This window comes from Sinocyclocheilus rhinocerous, unplaced genomic scaffold, assembly GCF_001515625.1.
Source record: "Sinocyclocheilus rhinocerous isolate Xijiao unplaced genomic scaffold, SAMN03320098_v1.1 scaffold225, whole genome shotgun sequence".
NCBI classification, from domain to species: Eukaryota; Metazoa; Chordata; class Actinopteri; order Cypriniformes; family Cyprinidae; genus Sinocyclocheilus; species Sinocyclocheilus rhinocerous.
Window position 1 is genome coordinate 141493 of NW_015630532.1, and position 18237 is coordinate 159729.

At 41.5% G+C, this 18237-nt stretch overlaps 1 protein-coding gene across 1 annotated transcript in view; it reads right to left on the minus strand.

Annotated features, from left to right (window-relative positions):
• The window catches only part of LOC107740475 (brain-derived neurotrophic factor-like), a 33875-nt gene continuing 15638 nt past the window's right edge, over positions 1-18237 (minus strand). Inside the window, exon 2 of the mRNA XM_016552933.1 lies at positions 1-588. Within this exon, the coding sequence (XP_016408419.1) occupies positions 1-588 (588 nt within the window). The remainder of the gene's footprint in view (positions 589-18237) is intronic.

An 18237-nucleotide genomic window follows, 5' to 3' on the forward strand; every position in this document is an offset into this window, starting at 1 on the left:
TTACCCTGTTATCTGGCCCGACATGTCTATGGCCGTCTTTTTGTCCAGAGCCGTCACCCACTGGCTAATACTGTCACAAACGCTGAGCTCCCCTCGCCGCGCGGGGTCTGAGTGCCGCCGCACGCGCATCGACATGTTGGCGGCGTCCAGGTAGTTTTTGTATTCCTCCAAGAGAAAGAGTAACGGCGGCTCCAAAGGCACTTGGTTGCTGATCATCACCCGCGAGGCATACATGTCAACATCTTTCGAGTCAGCCATGGCTGCGGGACCGCCCCCTCCTTGGCCCTGGTCGGCCCCGGGCCCCAGTTGCTGCGTCGCCTCTCCTTCCACCTCAAGCAACTCCTCAATCACCTGCTCGAAAGTGTCCGTGAGCGAGGGCAGCCCGCCCCCACTCTGTGGAGTCCCGTGGCCTCGGCTGCCTGAGGTGACGGCAGCGGCGGCGGTGGCAGCGGCGCCCAGGTAGCCCTCGGCCCGGTGGCCCCCCTGCACGCCCGGGATCTCTCTCATGGGCGCAGCTCTCATGCAACTGAAGTATGAAATAACCATAGTAACGAACAGGATGGTCATCACTCTTCTAACCTGTTGGAACTGGAGACAGCAAAAGAGGAAAGACGAGAGGGATGGGGGGAGTGAGGAAAGGGGAGGGAGGAAGAGAAAACACAACGTTAAGCAACCATTTTCTTTCACCATACTGCAATAAACATTATGTTAAACACCTTTATTAAAGGCCATGTGTTATTGTGCCCAACGAAGCTTCGCAAATCGTTTCCGTAATGCGCTACAAAGTACGACACAAACAAAACGTGCCAACTTGTTATTTCTTCGTTTCATTTTCAGTTACCGGCCCGTGGGAGCGCAACTAACACTCCACACTTTCTCCGTCCCTGCACACACACCTGCACGTTTGTGCCCCCCTTCCCTCACCAGCAAATACAGCGGGCTAAATTCAGAGACCCTGGAGTATCATTAAGAGGACACGAGAGAACTGCTCCCACTCTCCTCCGTCTCTCTCTTCCCCTTCCCTTCCTCCTTCTCCCTTGCCTCCTCTGTTCCCTTAGAGGTGTGTGAACTGCTTGTGTGAGTATCAGACAGAACAGATATAGGTGAAGTCAAAAAATGAAAGAACAGCTTCTATCATCAAGGGTTTTCATGAGCAATTCAATACTGAATTCACTCTATTTTACATTTTGATATTTACTGCAATAATACATAATTGTTACTACTAAAATCATAAAATGTTTATTTTTTTCATAAAAAGAGAGATAAGGAAAGACACAGTAAGAATGCAGAGAACGAACTGAAATGGAGTGATTAAAGAAAGATACACAGAGAAGGAGAAATGCAGAAAGACCCCAGTCATTCATTCACTCATTCAGACCTACACACAAACTGCCATGTTCTAATCAATGACATTTTTCCAGACTATGAAAACAACGCAACTACATGAAAATTCCAGGAAACCGTGAACCTATTTGATTCCTCCTCTCTCCCTTCCTCTCTGCAGCCTTCTCTTACCTCTCTGAAGTCCCTCTATGAGTCACTGCGATTCATTGCATCTAACGGCATCCCAGCGCATACGAACAGACAGGGGAACATGCATACACAACAACAAAAACCCATTACTCTCACTTTTCTGAGGAGAAGGAGAAGGGGAGAGGTAGGGGTGGGGAAAGGGGGGCGGAGGGGGGAGTGCATTTAAAAATATCCAGCACCGCAGCAAGGCTTCGCCAGTTCTCTGTGTGCTGTCCTCCCGATGCCCCACGCAGCTTTAGGAAGAGGCAGAGGGAGGATCTACTCCCAGAGCAGAAGGCAGTACGGGTCGGTAGGAGAGAAGGAGGGACACGCCCTGTCTAAAAGGCATTTGTTTAATTCTTAATTGGTGTCTGGGGCCACGGCTGCGATTTGCTAGCGCAGCGATGACTGCCATGGAGATGTGCTTTCTATAAATAGGCCGGTTGGGAGTCCCACAGTCTCGATTCAGAATATCACAGCCCTCTACTTAATGAGCTCAAAGTCCCCTCGCTCAGTGACGTCGCAGTCCACGAGGGGTGTGTGTGTGAGAGAGCGTGTGAGCACCAATGTATGTGTGTGTGTGTTTGGCTAGGGAGATGAGGTGGGTGCATCTTTAATCTCTCCTCTCAAATGGTCAAAAACAAGCATGGAAAAACCCAGAGCTGAGGATACAGCTGTGGAGGACAGATCAATCTTAATCAAATCAGGCAGCGCGCAAAATGTGTGTACAAGCTGCTTCTGCGGGCATGAAAGGATACTTCAGTCTGTCAGCTTTCCCCGTAATGGAAAAAGCTTCTTACATTGTCAGCAATTACCTCTGCTGAATATAGCGAGGAATTTAAAGTGCCTGCCTGAGGATTATTCAATGATTCTGTCTTATTTCATTCCTCCAGATGTGTCGCGCCTGTGAGGACGGATGGATTATTGTCAGTGTTCCTGCTCTCAAGACAACCTTAATGCGGGTTTACGCACGCACAGAGCAGCACAGCCCAGTAACGCCCCAGTTTCAGGATGATCCCAATTAGCAAACATCTGTCGTCTCCCTAATGAGAGAAGTATTTATATATATTGCAAAGGCTTCTGAATGAAATACCAGCATCAGTCATGCTGACACCCAAATCCCTTCTGTTGCCCTACCTGACAGCAGGTGGAGTACCAATGCCATCTCTCATCCAAATCCTACCGGTAATACATAATCTTAAATATATTACAGAGCTACACGGCTTTGAGGTGTCATGTAAAAGGGCGAAGGTCAGTTATTGTTGACTACTGAACTTTAGCGCACTGCGCTGACTAAATTGTATCTTTCCCTCCTAATTAGACTAGAGCACCGGTGTGTAGTTGTGTGGCAGGGGGTGGAGGCCGAGAGCACAACATCCCTGATGACGTCTCTCTGGTCTCAAAGGGAGATGAGAGGAAAAGGGCGGTGGGGCTAGAAGGAGTGGTGCTAGGGGGCAGTGCCACTCATCAGCTCGCAATGGCTTTCTATTTTCCTCTGGGGTCCCTTTTCACCAGGAACAACAAACAATTTTATTTCTAACTCTGCTATTTCCTGTTTCCATCAAGAGAATCAATATGGATTATGCTCTCAATCAACTTCCTGTTAAACGGTAATCTAGACAATGAATCACTTTATTGCTCTGGGACTGAGTTGGCAATAACTGAGACCTTCTGTCTCATTCAAAGCAGCGATGGAAGACAAGATTACCTTGACGGACATGTTTGTTCTGCTTTTAATATGCGTGCGTTTGAGCTGCGCATGATAATGCGATATCAATATCCTGTCATCGTATGGTATGATGTGCAAACATGAGTTATGTTTGTGTACACAGGCAGTACAGGTGTTTTAGATGGGTCACAGAACGTGAGAGGCAATGCGGTTGTAGCCGCCACAAAAAAATAATCCAGTCACGGTTTCAGGTGTGTTTAAATGTCCAAAATAAAAAAGATGACTTTCATGGTTAATGCCGAAATAATCGGTTCAACTGTTAGGTAAACAAAGCTGCTAATTCATGCTTTTTGTGTTTCATTTGTTAGGCCTTTGAAGCCAGATTCATTATGAGGCATTGAATATACAACAAACCAGGTTTCCATCAATCAAACCTCTCACATGACAAACCATCCAGCCTTCAGTGATCTTTCAAGCTCTCTATCTACAAAGTAAGGTACAGAACGCTTGATGAAATACTTCACCCACACAGCTGTATTTGATCCATATGACCGGGGCTTGGTAGGAGCACGTTCAAACGCCTTTCACTGTAAAACATGATTGTACTTTAATTGGGCATGAGTGGCAGCTCTATGGTTTTGGCAAAAAGACCACATGCACCTGCTCAGTTGTTTGGAAAGGGGCAGGTAGGACAGGATAGATTGGTCTGCATGATCTTGATTCCCCCACAACTGCATTTGCTTAAATCTCCATGTCATATAGGGGGATTAAGAAACAAAACCACTCATTACAGATGTATCAGACTTTTCCAACTTAAAAGAATTGTGGTAACAGACACTTTTCAGACGCTAGTCTTAGCACTCTAAAGAAAAAATGAAAAAGGTATTCACTCCTTAAGGACAAAGATATTTAACAATGCATGATTAAATATTTGAAAAGAACAAACAAAAAAAAAAAGTCAGGGAAAATGCTTGTAGCCTGAGAAAAGATTTTAGATTGCTTTGGTGTATTTGTCTCAATGACAAGAACACTGTAGCGTGCATCACCTAAGCTCACACAGGTGTCTCAGCTGTTAATTATTATTCTGACTTTGAGAACACATTAAAATGTGGAATCCATAATAGTTACAATCTGGCATTAGTGGTAACACAACAAGAGACAACTGCAAAATAACACTCTCTATTCATCTATGGTGAAATCTATGTTTTCAAATGCAAGGTTTTTCAAGAGGTTGAGTCGGTGCTTGTTTAAGAAGTTCAAGACCTCCATCTTGTCTAACCCAAACTGTATAAATAATGTTAAAGATGTGATGTACAAAAGCAACAAGAGTGATGAACACCCAGAAATGCTTGATTTAGCTAGTTAACGCAAAAATCTACATTATATTTAAGGAAATTGCACATTTTCTGAAAGATAAACTGATGCAAACTCTCAAAATTACAGCAATTTGTATCAGTATATTGCTGAAAATAAAACAAAAATCTATAAGACACTAGGCTACTAGAAGAGACACTAAAACTGTTTAGATTAAGACATGCTGTGGTTCACATCAATGTGACGGGGGTTGATTGAGGTAAGGCCTTATTTAAAAGTAATTTTCCTAAGTAGGCTATCAATAGGGTTTTATCAAAACCATTAATAAAAGTTCGATTCTAAGTTAATCGGATCGCGTATTTTCACCTGTTGTCAAATAACGAACGGAACAGATGTCGGAGGTAACCATGACAACAGTATGCTGCGCACGCGAAGTATGATCAGTATCGGGCGGTTACTTCATTACAGATAACATAATCACAGTATATTATAATAAACGCTTTTAGAAGGTCTTAGTCTCTAGATGCGTGAGAAGAAAAATGACAGATTACACCCAGAAAAGGATCCTTACAACAATCATAAACAGAGCACTTTAAATATCCTTTAAATATTCCTACAAAATTGACGACTCCACTGTAAGTCATTGTAAAAGAAGCTCACTTGTTCGCGATTGCAAATGTCTCTATTGCTGAAAGGCAGAAGACAAATTAAACATTAGTGCTGTAATAATTTATGTATAAGTTTCGTTTTTCTCGTAACAGGAGAAAGGGCAACGCATTGGCGAACTGGATCCGCGAGGAAAATATCATCTAAGATTTACCACTCTATATGTAAGTAGAGATTGAGTTTTTTCCAGGAACTTTCTAAGGAATTTCAAACATCCTGTGGGTACCATCTATCAAAAAACTGCTCAAGCCGCGATGGAAAAGTGGTGTCTGTGAGACACACGATTGTCTTAAACCAGCGGCATCCACACAATCCATCCTTAACTCGTTAACAGGCTTTACAACATTTTGGCACTAGATGGCGCATTCATCTAGCCTACATAAAGCGCATTTGAAGTGAAGGCAAGCAGAAAAGCATAGACCATTAGAAAGATCTCTTTCTCTTTCTGACACATAAACATACGCTTACACATAGAGAACGCAGATTAATAAGAATGAATAGGCTTGTTATCTTTGCTGCATCCTACATCATGCTTTTCCTCCAAAACTATTTTTTTTTGTACAGGCTATATCTTTAATATAATAGGCTATACACGATATAATATAATAATAATCTTGACTTGCTGGTCACTATAAACAGCTTTGTAAACAACAGTACGCATTACTACAAAGTCGATTGCGATTTTGAGAAAATAAACTAGTAGTATGATTTAGTTTAAGCCGTTTGCACACTTTGCATCCAAAAGCAGCCCAGAACTATACATTTTTTTGTTAGTTTTTAATTGGAAAACTTTATCTTCGCTTTGGGACTTTATCTGTTCCAGGGGAAGGCTAGACTCTACACGGTAAACCTAAACGATGATCTCAAGTTTCATGTTCTTCAAGTCTCATTGAATTCACGAAACGCATTTATTCTCTGAACGTTCGCGCACATAGTTTTCGCTTAAACTGTATACACAATATGTCCTTATGAGTAAATATACTGTTATATGTCGTTTGGTAATACTTTTACGCCATCAACGAGTAAAAAATATATATCAATAAAATATCCACGTCCTTTATGCCCAAGTGCAGCAAATATCACCAAACTAACTATTAAACAACTGAACACATAAAAGCGGCAAGGATAAACAGCTAATAGCCCTGGATAATAAACCAAAACAACTTTTGGTCCTACTGACCCATATCAGAAATTCAATCAACATAATAACGCCGTATCTTATTAATGAACGCAAGGATAGCGTTTCATGTTACCGCTGCATGATCCAACACTTGATTCTTAACTCGCCTTCTCATTTCAGACACAGTCAATACAAAACCGCTGTAATCACTCTATTCCGCGCAAAAACCTACCTTTACTGTCCAGTCGTAAAGGAGACCATTCAGCAGGACAGTGTCATCTGGGATGTTTTGGATAAGCCCTCCGCGTAACTATTTTGCGATATTCGCCCGCTCTTCGCCAAGCAGCAGCTGCAAGTTGTCTCTTCAGCTTTTGAGCAAATAGATTAAATTATTGATGGTGGAAATTGCATGGTTGAGGTAATGGACTCCCATGACTGAGCGGATCCTTTGGCGTTGGGTTGAAGCAGTTGGATGGCATGGTGAGCACTCGCGGTGTAGTGCGCATTGAGAGAGCTCCCCAGCTTGAAATGAAGGCTTCATTCCTCGCGACAACAGTAACTACTGCGTGACGTTGCAACATGTGACTCCAGCGCGAGCGCGACCGAGTGCCAACCGAACCGAGTAAGACGCTTATTCCTAACGAATAACCGGAAAGTATGATATTATGGCGTTTACCGAGAGCAAAAGAGCAACATATGAGAGAAACCTTATTAATTCCTGGTTGTGTTGAGTCTGAGTGTGCTTTTCCATAGGCTATTCGTCGTTTCTTAAGTCATCGCATCTTCTCTCTTAAGTGCTCCTTCAACTGATTACCATTGAGTCGAGTGTGGGCTTCGTGTTTATCAATGAAGGTATATATAAAATATGATTCCTTGTTTACCAAAGTGAATCACTTAAGCTAATGCGAACTCAGTTTTGTTTAATTTTTTGTTGACTATTTGTATTTAGACATGAGAAATTTTAGCTACACGTGAACACCTGAAATCTAGTTTAGTTTCATGTAGAAAGCTTCTTTTGTACAATCGGTAAAATAATAATTTATTGTTTTAAGTTATTACATTCGCAGTTCTCAATTCAAAAGATAATTTATGGGTTTCAGTTATTGCATTTGCCATCTAAATCTCCATAGTTCGTTCCACTTTAAATTCATTGGCTTTGCTGCCACCAAATGCTGCAACAGCTTCCTAATGGACAGCCGTTAGGTTAATATGAAACACCTTTTTGTGACAAGACTATAGATCATCTGCTGAAATTGATATTTGCAATTGTGACTCCACAAAGGTAGCTTCAAAGTAAAGAGCTCACTCCTTGCCCCCACCACATCAAGGACCTATTATTCCCTGGCCCTCTCTGTGTGTGATATTTTAAACTATTGTCAGCTCGAGTCCCTCTGTCTGCCAAAGGAGCTTATGTGCCAGATGTTGGTTCATTGCTTTTAATACTATTCATTGTTCTTCCAGTGTCAGTTATGTTCCTCCAATAATGGGAGTGGTTTGTTTGATATTTGTAAGGTAAATGGTCAGAGATGTTCAAACTAATAGGGCGGTGATATAATTTTGCTATTCGACTCCAGCTTTACTATTTATTCTATGCAGTATTTCACATGACCTTCCAGGAGGAGATTAGGAGAACTACTCCTTGTTCTTTCACCCCATGCTATACACCACATCATTAGCCCCATACTTTCACCAGGACTCTAAAGCTCCAATTGCTTTTGGATCTCGTCCAATGCAAGATTTATATTGAGGAGTTTCGTGTATAGTGATGATGATTATTCTCTGCATAAGGTAATGAGGTGGAGCGGTTTCAAACCTAGAAGTTCCCAGCATGGGAGTGGATGCTAACACCTGCCTCCTCACACACATACACACACTAACTCCCTCTCTCTTTATTTCTTTCTCTCCTTCTCATCTTCTTTTTGCACTACTTAACTTGCATACTTTCACGAATACACTTTCACCTTCACTCATTTTGACATACTCATGTTTACAGCCCCTTCCTCTCTCCTATAGGGACAAGCCAAGTTGAATATAACTCATCCCATAGGTTCACAGGAGGAGAGGGCAAACCCTGGATGACAAAGAGTTGCATCAGCAATTACTGAGCGACATGACTCCAAGAGAGGTAAAATGTGCGCGTGCGCGCACGCACACACACACACACACACACTCACTCATGTACACTCTCACACTGTGCATTAAGGCTGTTCCAGCTAGGTAATCCATAAATAAATCACTCTGCTTCTCATTAGGAGCACAAAAACAACATGGATCTCATTCAGAACTGCACATACAGCACAAAGTTGACACCAGCACCACAGACAGAACTAAGATAACCACAAAGTGGACATATGGACTAATGAGAATACAGCAAGAGATGAACTGTGGGAAGACCTTGACTTTCATTTGCTGCAACTTTGTGGAAACTTTAGGGTCTACAAAATGAAGACAAAACATACAGTATGGACATTAGATCTGAAACATTTGCTGAAACTTGACCGTCAGGATCGGCGTGTTCAAAGTGTTGAATGTTGAGAGAGTCGGAGCGGCGTCAGAAGCGATGGCCGTGTCACTATCCAATAGGTCGGGTCGCTAATGACGTCACCTCAGCTTTCTCAAAAACTCGCCATCTGTTGTCTTGTGTTCTGTCTTGACCCATCGTAGCATATTCCATCCTGGAGCTGACAGAACAGGTCTTCCACACAATGGCAAAATAGGATTTTGAAGTTGCCTTGTGACACTTAATGAAGCATCTCTCTGAACATGTTGGAGGAGATCTGTGACCTGTACAAACCTGAAATGGTGAAATACTTTCCGCTACTCCACGGCAAGATAACAAATTTTTAGAGTGTCAAAACTAGCTGTAAAAACAGAGGTGATGGCTTCTTGGGGGAAAAAAAGAGCTTTGGGCCACTGCTAGAAAACTAGAAAATGAGAAAACTAGACCAGTTCATAGTGTGACAGGCCAATAAAGTCAGTTTACAACATTTATCAAACACATCACAGTACTGTCACAGAGCACAGGGAAGTGAACAATGTCATTTCTGACCATCAGTGCTGCAATGAAAAACAAAAAGAAACCACAAAATGGGTGTCAGCATGGCACCAGATTGCACACTGAAATACACTCTTAAAAATAAAGGGTTATTTATTGGCATCTATGGTTCCACAAAGAACCGTTTAACATCCATGGAACCTTTCCATTTCACAAAAGGTTTTTTGTGTGGAAAAATGTTCTTCACACCAAGAAAAATGGTTTTTAATGAAAGGTTCTTAGAGGAACCCATACTTTGCTGCAAACTCCGCCTTTATTTTTAAGAGTGTATCGAGTCTTCACAAACATTTCCCACACAAGCCAGCTGCAAACAAAAATATGAATGACGAAACATAAATCATGCAGAGTATACTTTAAAAAACTCAGTCAACGTCTGTAATGCGGAGCGTACGTTTGAGTATGTACACTCGCTCAAGTGTCCCATCTTTCCATTTTGTCATTGCATTGAAATGAGTGAGTCACTTAGTGGAACTTAAGTTTGCCCATTCCTGGGTGTCTGTCTCTGTTTTTTCGGCTCGCTGTCTTTAGGGAAGGGAGTCTGGGCAGTGCTTGGTGTGACTCACATCACCGTCTCATCTGAGACCCACTCTGTACACTGAAGAACTGCGCAGTGCTCATCTCTCCAATAGCAAGATGCAACAGGTCCCTGTTATCAATAAAGGGCCGACGGTGGTCAACAGCGGCCAGTCGTGTAAGATAAAGATCTCAAAGTCTTGACTTATAGCAGCTACATTATAGGACTTAGATATCCACTTTAGCACATAGACACAATGAGCTATACAATCCACGCAACTGTAATCTATCCCTTGCAGCATACACCAGCTACACTGGTAATGTATCCGTGGGGTATAAGCCCTCTGCTGCACTTTATCCCTTTGTACACACATCCTCTGGTAATCTAGCCTTTTGCTTGCCCAACAAACCCTTATGTGTCAAGGGTGAGTATATTTACATAATTAGCTAGACAGTTCTTGTCATGCACTGTTGTAGCCTGTCTTTTGTGTTAGTTTGTATATTAATTTCAAATATACACATTAATATACTGTAGACTTATAAAACAAATGCATGTGAAAAGAAATGCTATAAACATATAGTACACTTCAAATTTGAAATAGCACTAAAAGTGATCTGACTGACGACTGTAAGCTCAAAACTGCATTGATTTACTTATCCATTGTTACAAACAAACATGAGAAATTAAGAACTCAAGTGTCCACGAAGAATGAAAATCACTGTTCTACAAAGCAGTCGGAAAGAAACTGCAGTCTAAATGACCTCTAAGAAATGTTAAACATTCAAATGTGGGAAAAAAAAGTTTGCTTTGTTCAACAACCTTGTGTTAGAGCCCTTAGAAATAACGTTAAGCAAGTCTATCAAAGTCACCCTCAAACACAAACACAGTCCGGATGACATTCCTAACCAACATCCACAGAGGCAAATTGCAAACATGTTAGAGAAGTCCTGCATATACATACCCAAGCACTGACGTTGGCGAATAGTTAGAGGATTCCTTGGCGGAGCCTTAGTTGCCAGGCACCAGCACTAATGCTGCTCTGTAGCTATTCACATACAGAGAGGCAAGTGTCACTCCATTTTATATCAAGTGAGTAAAGCACACAGGTGGGTGGCAAACAAGATATATGCAGATATATGCTGGAGTTCAATTATATATATCCCATACACATTCACAGACACACAAACACCCTTGTTTACGCAAACACAATGGGGTCACAGCACCCTAAATAGCAAGGTTCTTTTAAAAAGTCTTGCAGTAAAAACATACATATCGAGCGTCGTTTACAAGCAGGTTGTGGAGGAATTACACCATAAAGTGGAAATATCACACGACCTCTTGCAGAACGAGCGCTTTGCGCTAGAGCGTCGCAAGTCACGCTCCTGCTTGAGCGCGCCCCCAATTCCTCAAACCTCTTGTGGTTTTCTTGCGCGGAATATCCCGCGATCGGAGATGCTGATTGACTTATAGTATACAAGACTTATACTGTCCAAATAGTATCACACACTAAAAACGTCGGAAGTATCATTCAAATAATTTTGGCACCAGGAAATTAGCCTTTATTAAAATTGTGATTAATCTCAATATGATGATTGGTGTTTTTTATAGTTATTACTATTGTTGATCGCGAAATTGTGAGACTATTGCTGTGCGCAAAATATAATCTTTTAAGGGGGGTAAATAAAAAAACGGACATTTTCCTTTTTCGCAATTGTGACGAGCACAGGCTTTTATTTCCCAAAGGAACTCTGCATATTCAGTAGGCCTATAATAAATTCCTCCCGCGAGTGAAGCAGGGCGCAATAAATCGGTACGTCTCTATAAAAGTTCATTAAGAAAGCCGCTCTCCGTAAACAAAACCATTTTCACATTTAGTTCTTAAATAAATATCCCCTTATCATCCGCGGCGGTCAGTCAAACGAAGATGAAGGAAACGCGGATTAAACTGTAAAAATATAATGCCACAATAGCATTATGTGATGTCTGAATTAAAACCTACCAAGCTCAGATTTGTTATTGACGCCCACCCTTAACTCTGCAGCGATCTGAGAGCGGAGGGGAGGGGGGCGGAGAGGGAGATTCTCAGCTAGATAACACAACCCCATTTATGGACTGATCCGATGACGTACATTGCAGAAAGTTCTATAAAAAACCTTCCGTACATACAAAGTGTGTCGTGCCATCCCCCAACCCACATCTCTATCCCTCTCTGTCTTATGAACTAAAATTATATTATATATACGTTTATGTTTAGAAATTAAAAAATGCATTCAATAAATGAAAACATGACTCCGAGCCGTTAGGGGTATAATAAAAGCACACACAAATAATCGTTTAATAACAACATTTCACTCTAAACAAAGCTAAAAAATGTTTTTATATTTCATATACTGATGCATAAGTATTTAGGCATTCACCACTGGATTATTTGTAATAAAAAATAAGCATTATTTCGTTGAAAAACACAGATATGAAATTATGCATGAAATATTTGCTCATAAAAACGGCGGTCGTGACCGTTTTGTTGCATGTCAACATGTGCATAACATTTGCCCGAAAATGACAAGAGCATTACGAAGATTACAATGACAAAACGGCAATAATAAAATCTAGTTATAGCTAAAACCAGCTGCTATTATTTTCGGACTTGTCCAAAAACATATGCTGCTGTCCCACTTGATTTATGTCACTTTAAAGTCAGATGTTCGATACATTGTTCTGTGGCAACAGAGATTTTCTTGACAACATGTTTCGTACGATTATAATAAGGAAAAAACATGTTTAATGGAGAAATTACCGATTTAGCATTGCTGAGAGGAGCTAACGCTGCCGGACAAAGAGAAACAGTCACAAGGATCATTTAAAAGCAGCTAAATGACACACTGAATGTCTCCCGCCTGATAGACTCTTGATTAACGCAGTGCTGAGGCGCCCGTGGGCTTTCATGTCTGTCTGTTTGTCATTCAATCGCTTCACCCTTTAATCAGATTCTTGGATACAAAGGGAAAAAAAGGCGACCGTAGCCAATATCCTCCGCTCATCCCTCTCAGCAACCGAGACGAATTCCTAAACTTAGTCGGCATAAAAGTCAGAAAATCATCAGCGAAAGTCTCCTTTAAAACGCTGACTGTCCTAATGTCTTGCACAGCTTTTCTTCAGCTTTCTCCACAATACGCGTGACACCCTCTCAGCCATTTCCTTATCAGGCAATCTTATCGGTGGCTCCATCTAACCCAGTCTGAACAAAATCTGACCACGCCTATCCAAATTCTTATTCACTTTAACTGGAAATATATATATATGAACACACAAACACACACACACACAATGTTTTGACCATCGGGCTATTTTTGGCGAGGCAATTCATAATACTTTAACATGATATGTTATCTGTGGCTAAAGCTTTTAGCTCTAAGTGGTTCCCAACTGTTCGGAGTGTGCACAGACAGACCTGTGCGCTGGGGAGCGAGATGAGCAGGTGATGCTGGAGGAGAGGAGTGGAAATCTCGGGATGAATGAAACGGAGAAGCGGTCCGTAGTAAAAACACTAGCAATATGTCCACGATGACGAAGTGCGGAGATGCTACAGACGCGATTACATTGATAGGGCTGGTTGCACCACTTTAGGATCGATTCAACGAATAAATTATCCCTCCATGCTAACGAAAACAACATTTAGCTGATAAGAAAGGATGATAAGAATGACAGCTACAGAGATAGATAGATAGATAGATAGATCTGGATCTTTTCGTTTTCAGCAAGACAATAAGTAGGAGGTAGCTCGTGTTGAGTCGTATATTTTATTAAAGACAAGCCCCATTATTCAGCAAGCAAAGAAAAGCGTGTGCTAGACAATTGCGCATTTAAGACAACAAGAATTCCGCACGCATTTGATTATGATGAGGACGGAAAGTCAGCTGTTTACGCACTTACATGCACTATTTACTTACATTTTTTGTGTTGCGCTATAAATAACAACACATGTAAAATAACTGCTAAATATGAACGTCTCTATAGGGGTGAACTGTGAGATATAGAAATTAATACATTGTTCATTTTCAATGAATTCGTGACAGAGCTGTGGTAGCTAATTGAAACAACTTTGTCACCGTTTGGTTTTCTGCTCTAGTCATAGTGTAAAACCATACGAGTAAAGTAGAGGAAAAATGTAAAAGGATAACGTAAGTTTAACATTTCCCTCACGACTAAGTGCCTTCTCTCTACCATCTCTACCCAAAGCTCTTCCTCACAGCGCAACATTTTCTCTATCCGTAACCACTAATCAAAGTTAAAATGCGTAAAGAGGTGCCATTTCTCTATGTAGAAGTAAAACATCTGCCCAAGAAGGGTTGCTAGTTAAGTGGAGAATAAAACAAACAGGTCTTACCTTTTTAAGAGCTGACAACCACTATCAGTGGTTAGATCTCCAAGACCAACACTTGCATTTCCCAAAGTTAACGCTGTGCACCAAGTGGAGCTTGCAAAGTACGCGTACACTACAGCAGCTCTACCATTGCAACTTTCACATGCTCTAAGTGGCGACAAAACTCCAAGCGCAAGTAAGCAGCCCCACTATCGACTGGTTCTTTTCCTCGCGTTTGATTCTTTGTTTTGTTTTTTCACCGGTCTCCCTCCGAAAGCGAAAAAAAGAAGGAAAAAGTGAAACAATTCCCTAGCTTTGGCAAAAGAACTGCAAAACACAAAAGGCGATGTCCACTCACTCCGTGTTAGTCCGCAGCGTTCAACGACTCCGGTGCCTCTGTCCAAAGTGCTGAAATCATAGCACAGCTAAGGTTACTTGGAGGCAAAAATCTATACTTTCGTTAAGTGCCACTTGATATTGCTTTACTCTATTGCTTCCCCACGCCTTGTCACGTGAATATATCATTGGCAAGCCGGTCCTGTTAATATTTGATCACATGTTGGCCGGTGGTTTTCTTAACAAAAGAATCACTTATCTGAAAAGTCGCTCATAACCATCTTAAGTGGAGTCCCCCCAAATGGCTTGAAACCCATGTCCCCAAATCACACAGTAATAGCTCCTTGGTGCTCTGCTTTTGTCCTGCGGGGCAGATGGACATATCTACATATGTTGCTTTTTCACGTACAGAGAGAGAGCACTTGTAAAAATGATATTCAGTATAAAAGCTTAAAAGCCCAACAGGCATCAAAGCGCAGATTGGCACATAGCGCAACAAAGGCACAAACCCAATTAGAATGTATATTCTCTACGGCTGTTTATGTGCCTGCCTTAGGTTTGCTCAGATTTTTTTATTTATTCTCTACCTACGAATCACAGAAAACAGCAGCATTACAAAGTTTTACATTTATGTTGGCAAACCTGAACCCTCGTGTAAGTAGCCTTCAGCGTTAGGGTCCATAAGCACGAGAGCACTCGTATATGTCGTACATCAAAATCTGTTCTTTTGATACCAACCCTACAGTGTAAACACAAGCCATGCCTTTTGGAGTAATTATTCCTTTAAGTGTAGTATTTCCGTTCTACTTACCATGTTCCCCTATGCTGTCCTAGAGATAGAAGTGTCTTAATATCCACACACTCCAACAGATGCTGGTAGGTAATGTGTCTTGTTTGAAGTCATCATATGAGAACTTCTGCCGTGCTCAGAAGATCGCCCACCACTTGGGTGACTTATGAATCTAATAACCCTTTGCAATATCCGCGTGCTTAAACTCTCTAACACCTTGGTGACTGTGCCGACAGGACAAATAGCAACCAGTCGCGATTTACCCCAAAACCCTATACAGATTTACGCAGTGCCCTCGCTCAGAGAAAAGCCGTTAGTGCTCTTACGTGATTGAAAGACGCGAAGGCGGTCAAGTTTAGGTAGCAACTACAATCCCGAGACGCGGAGTGAAAATGAATGACCATAAGAAAAGTTGCGCATCCAAGACAGCAATGTGCACTTTTTTTCGTGTGTCTGTGCGTGCATTGCGCGTGATATGTCAACATTACGCGAAGCCGGTACAGTTCAAGACATTTTTTAATTTGGCTGTGTTCCCAGCTGAGGGATAAGTCAGGTAAGATCACATTTCACAATATTATTTTCTGCCAAGTAGGACCAAGTTCTCGGGAGACTTGTTGCTGCTGCTACAAAGCTGTGCTATTGAAAGCCAAACAGAGGGAAAACATGGGTTTAAGTACCATACTTACATCTGTGCAATACAGATTTGAGCTTCGTTATGTGTGTACTATAGGAAAAGAAAAAAGCTGAATCCTCGTCAGTCTTGAGGCACGCTGTCAACGTAAAGAAATGACAACGTTATTTCCCCCCGTACGCCTTTATCTTGACATAAAGAATGAAATGGAAGTCACGAAATCCAAGTACGACCGTTGTCTGTTATCAGTAAAATTCCATCAGAGCGCGAACACTCAGACATCTAATTGTTATGCAGTGACGAGGCGCTATGCTTGGATGTGTCCTACAAATGTGCTGGAAAGTAACATGAGTAATAGGTGGTATTTACCCGCATATGAGCCCAGATTCGTTCGAGCCGGAGAGTTGTAAAAGACATGAAACGCTATTGTATTTATAACTCATAGCAACAGTAAACAGTATGCTTGGGCAACACGGACACGCACAGTAAACGAGCTGGGAGGAAAGAAAGGGAGAACAAGTTCAAAAGCTCAGTGGACAGAGCCCTTTCTCACATAAACTTATTTTCTGGTTAGCACTGACACACTGTTTCCTTTAAACTCACAAGTTGCTGTTTTGATTCAACAAGTTCATTCATTCATGCATCCATCCATCCATTCATCCACACAAGGCCCTGGATTACTGCCAGTAACAATCACAATCTAACTGATTTGCTTGTTAGTCAGTAGTGGGATATGATAGCATATACCTGACAATTGATCCCCTCATATCATCAGGAAATGAATGCAAACAGGCTGCCTCTGTGTGTGTTTGTCTGTTGTCATCTTGGGTTTGCTTTACTTCAAGAAAAAGTTGATTACACACAACTGCATCTCTCATCCCTGCCAGTCTGCTTAAGATATAATGGAACCAGAGACAGCTTTTCTTCAGATCTGGTTTTTCAGGAGTTTTTAAATTCACTTTTAATGTATTTTCCATGTCTTTATGGATTGAAATAGTTATGATTATATAGATAACTGCTTATTTACTACATCAGAAACAAAACCCTTACAATACAGCATTTTTCTGGTCACATTACATAGCTTATGCAGAATATGATCAGTGTTTCTTTCAAAGGTTTATTTACTTTCACTTTTAAACATTTGTCTGTTACTGAGCTTACTGCCTCACATTCATCCATGCGTGACTTGTTTTGCTCTTGCAGGTCTTGGTGCACAGCAGACTAACACGTACTAGTTCTCCATGATCAGATGAGGATCAACAATGCGCTGTCAGGACACATTAATGAGCATGGATGCTACTAGGGATGTAACGATTCACTCAAGTCACGATTCGATTCTATTCACGATTTTGATTTCACGATTCGATTCGATTCACGATTATTATAATTTTTTTTAATAAAATGAGATTTAAGACAAATGTGTCCTTTTATTATTGCTTGGACAAAATGCTTCACATTTCTTTGTGAAATTGAAATATAACACTATAATAATATACTAATATAGCACTTGCATATTACTGCTCTTTTGTTGGTTTTGATTGCTTCTATTGTCCTGCTACGGAAGAAATTTTTCAAAGAACGAATGGCTCATCGTTGAAAACACTGTGGCAGGTGAGTATAGTTTGTGGTATTTAAAATGAAGACCGTCGAGATGGATGGAGGGCTATGTTGCTTAGGGACAAGGCCCTTGAAGTGGTTAAACAGAATAAAATGCAGCCTCATTGTATAAAAATGTGGAGGGGTCAGAGCCAGTATTGAGGACACCACACTGATGCTCTTCTGAATGTCTAAACGCAGCATCCAGAACCTCCCTCAGATAACACGTCATCGCTTCCTCTCCTTTCTCAAAACTGCATCACTTCATCACTCTAGTCTTCCTTTCCTCTCCTCCGTTCTTTCCACGCTCCCACAGTTTTCACAGGCTCCCTGGATGACTCACATGCGGCCCTCTGCACCACCTCTGCCCTCCCCCGTAACTCCTAAACAGAGATACCCAGAAACTCAAACTACAGGACAGTCAGACCACCAGCATCTTCTCCTACCTAAGACTACACCCACCGTTCCGGCTCTCATCCGACACCTTTCGTTTTAGCTTAGTAGTTTGTTTAAGAACCTGAACCATTGCTATATATTTTCCTATTGTATATACACACAATCTTATATTAATATACACACATACACAATCTTAGGTCCTATTGGGATCAGGTTTTATTGAGTCCAAATTGTGAGCTTTATTTCAACACAAGAGTCCCCCCCCCCCCATTATA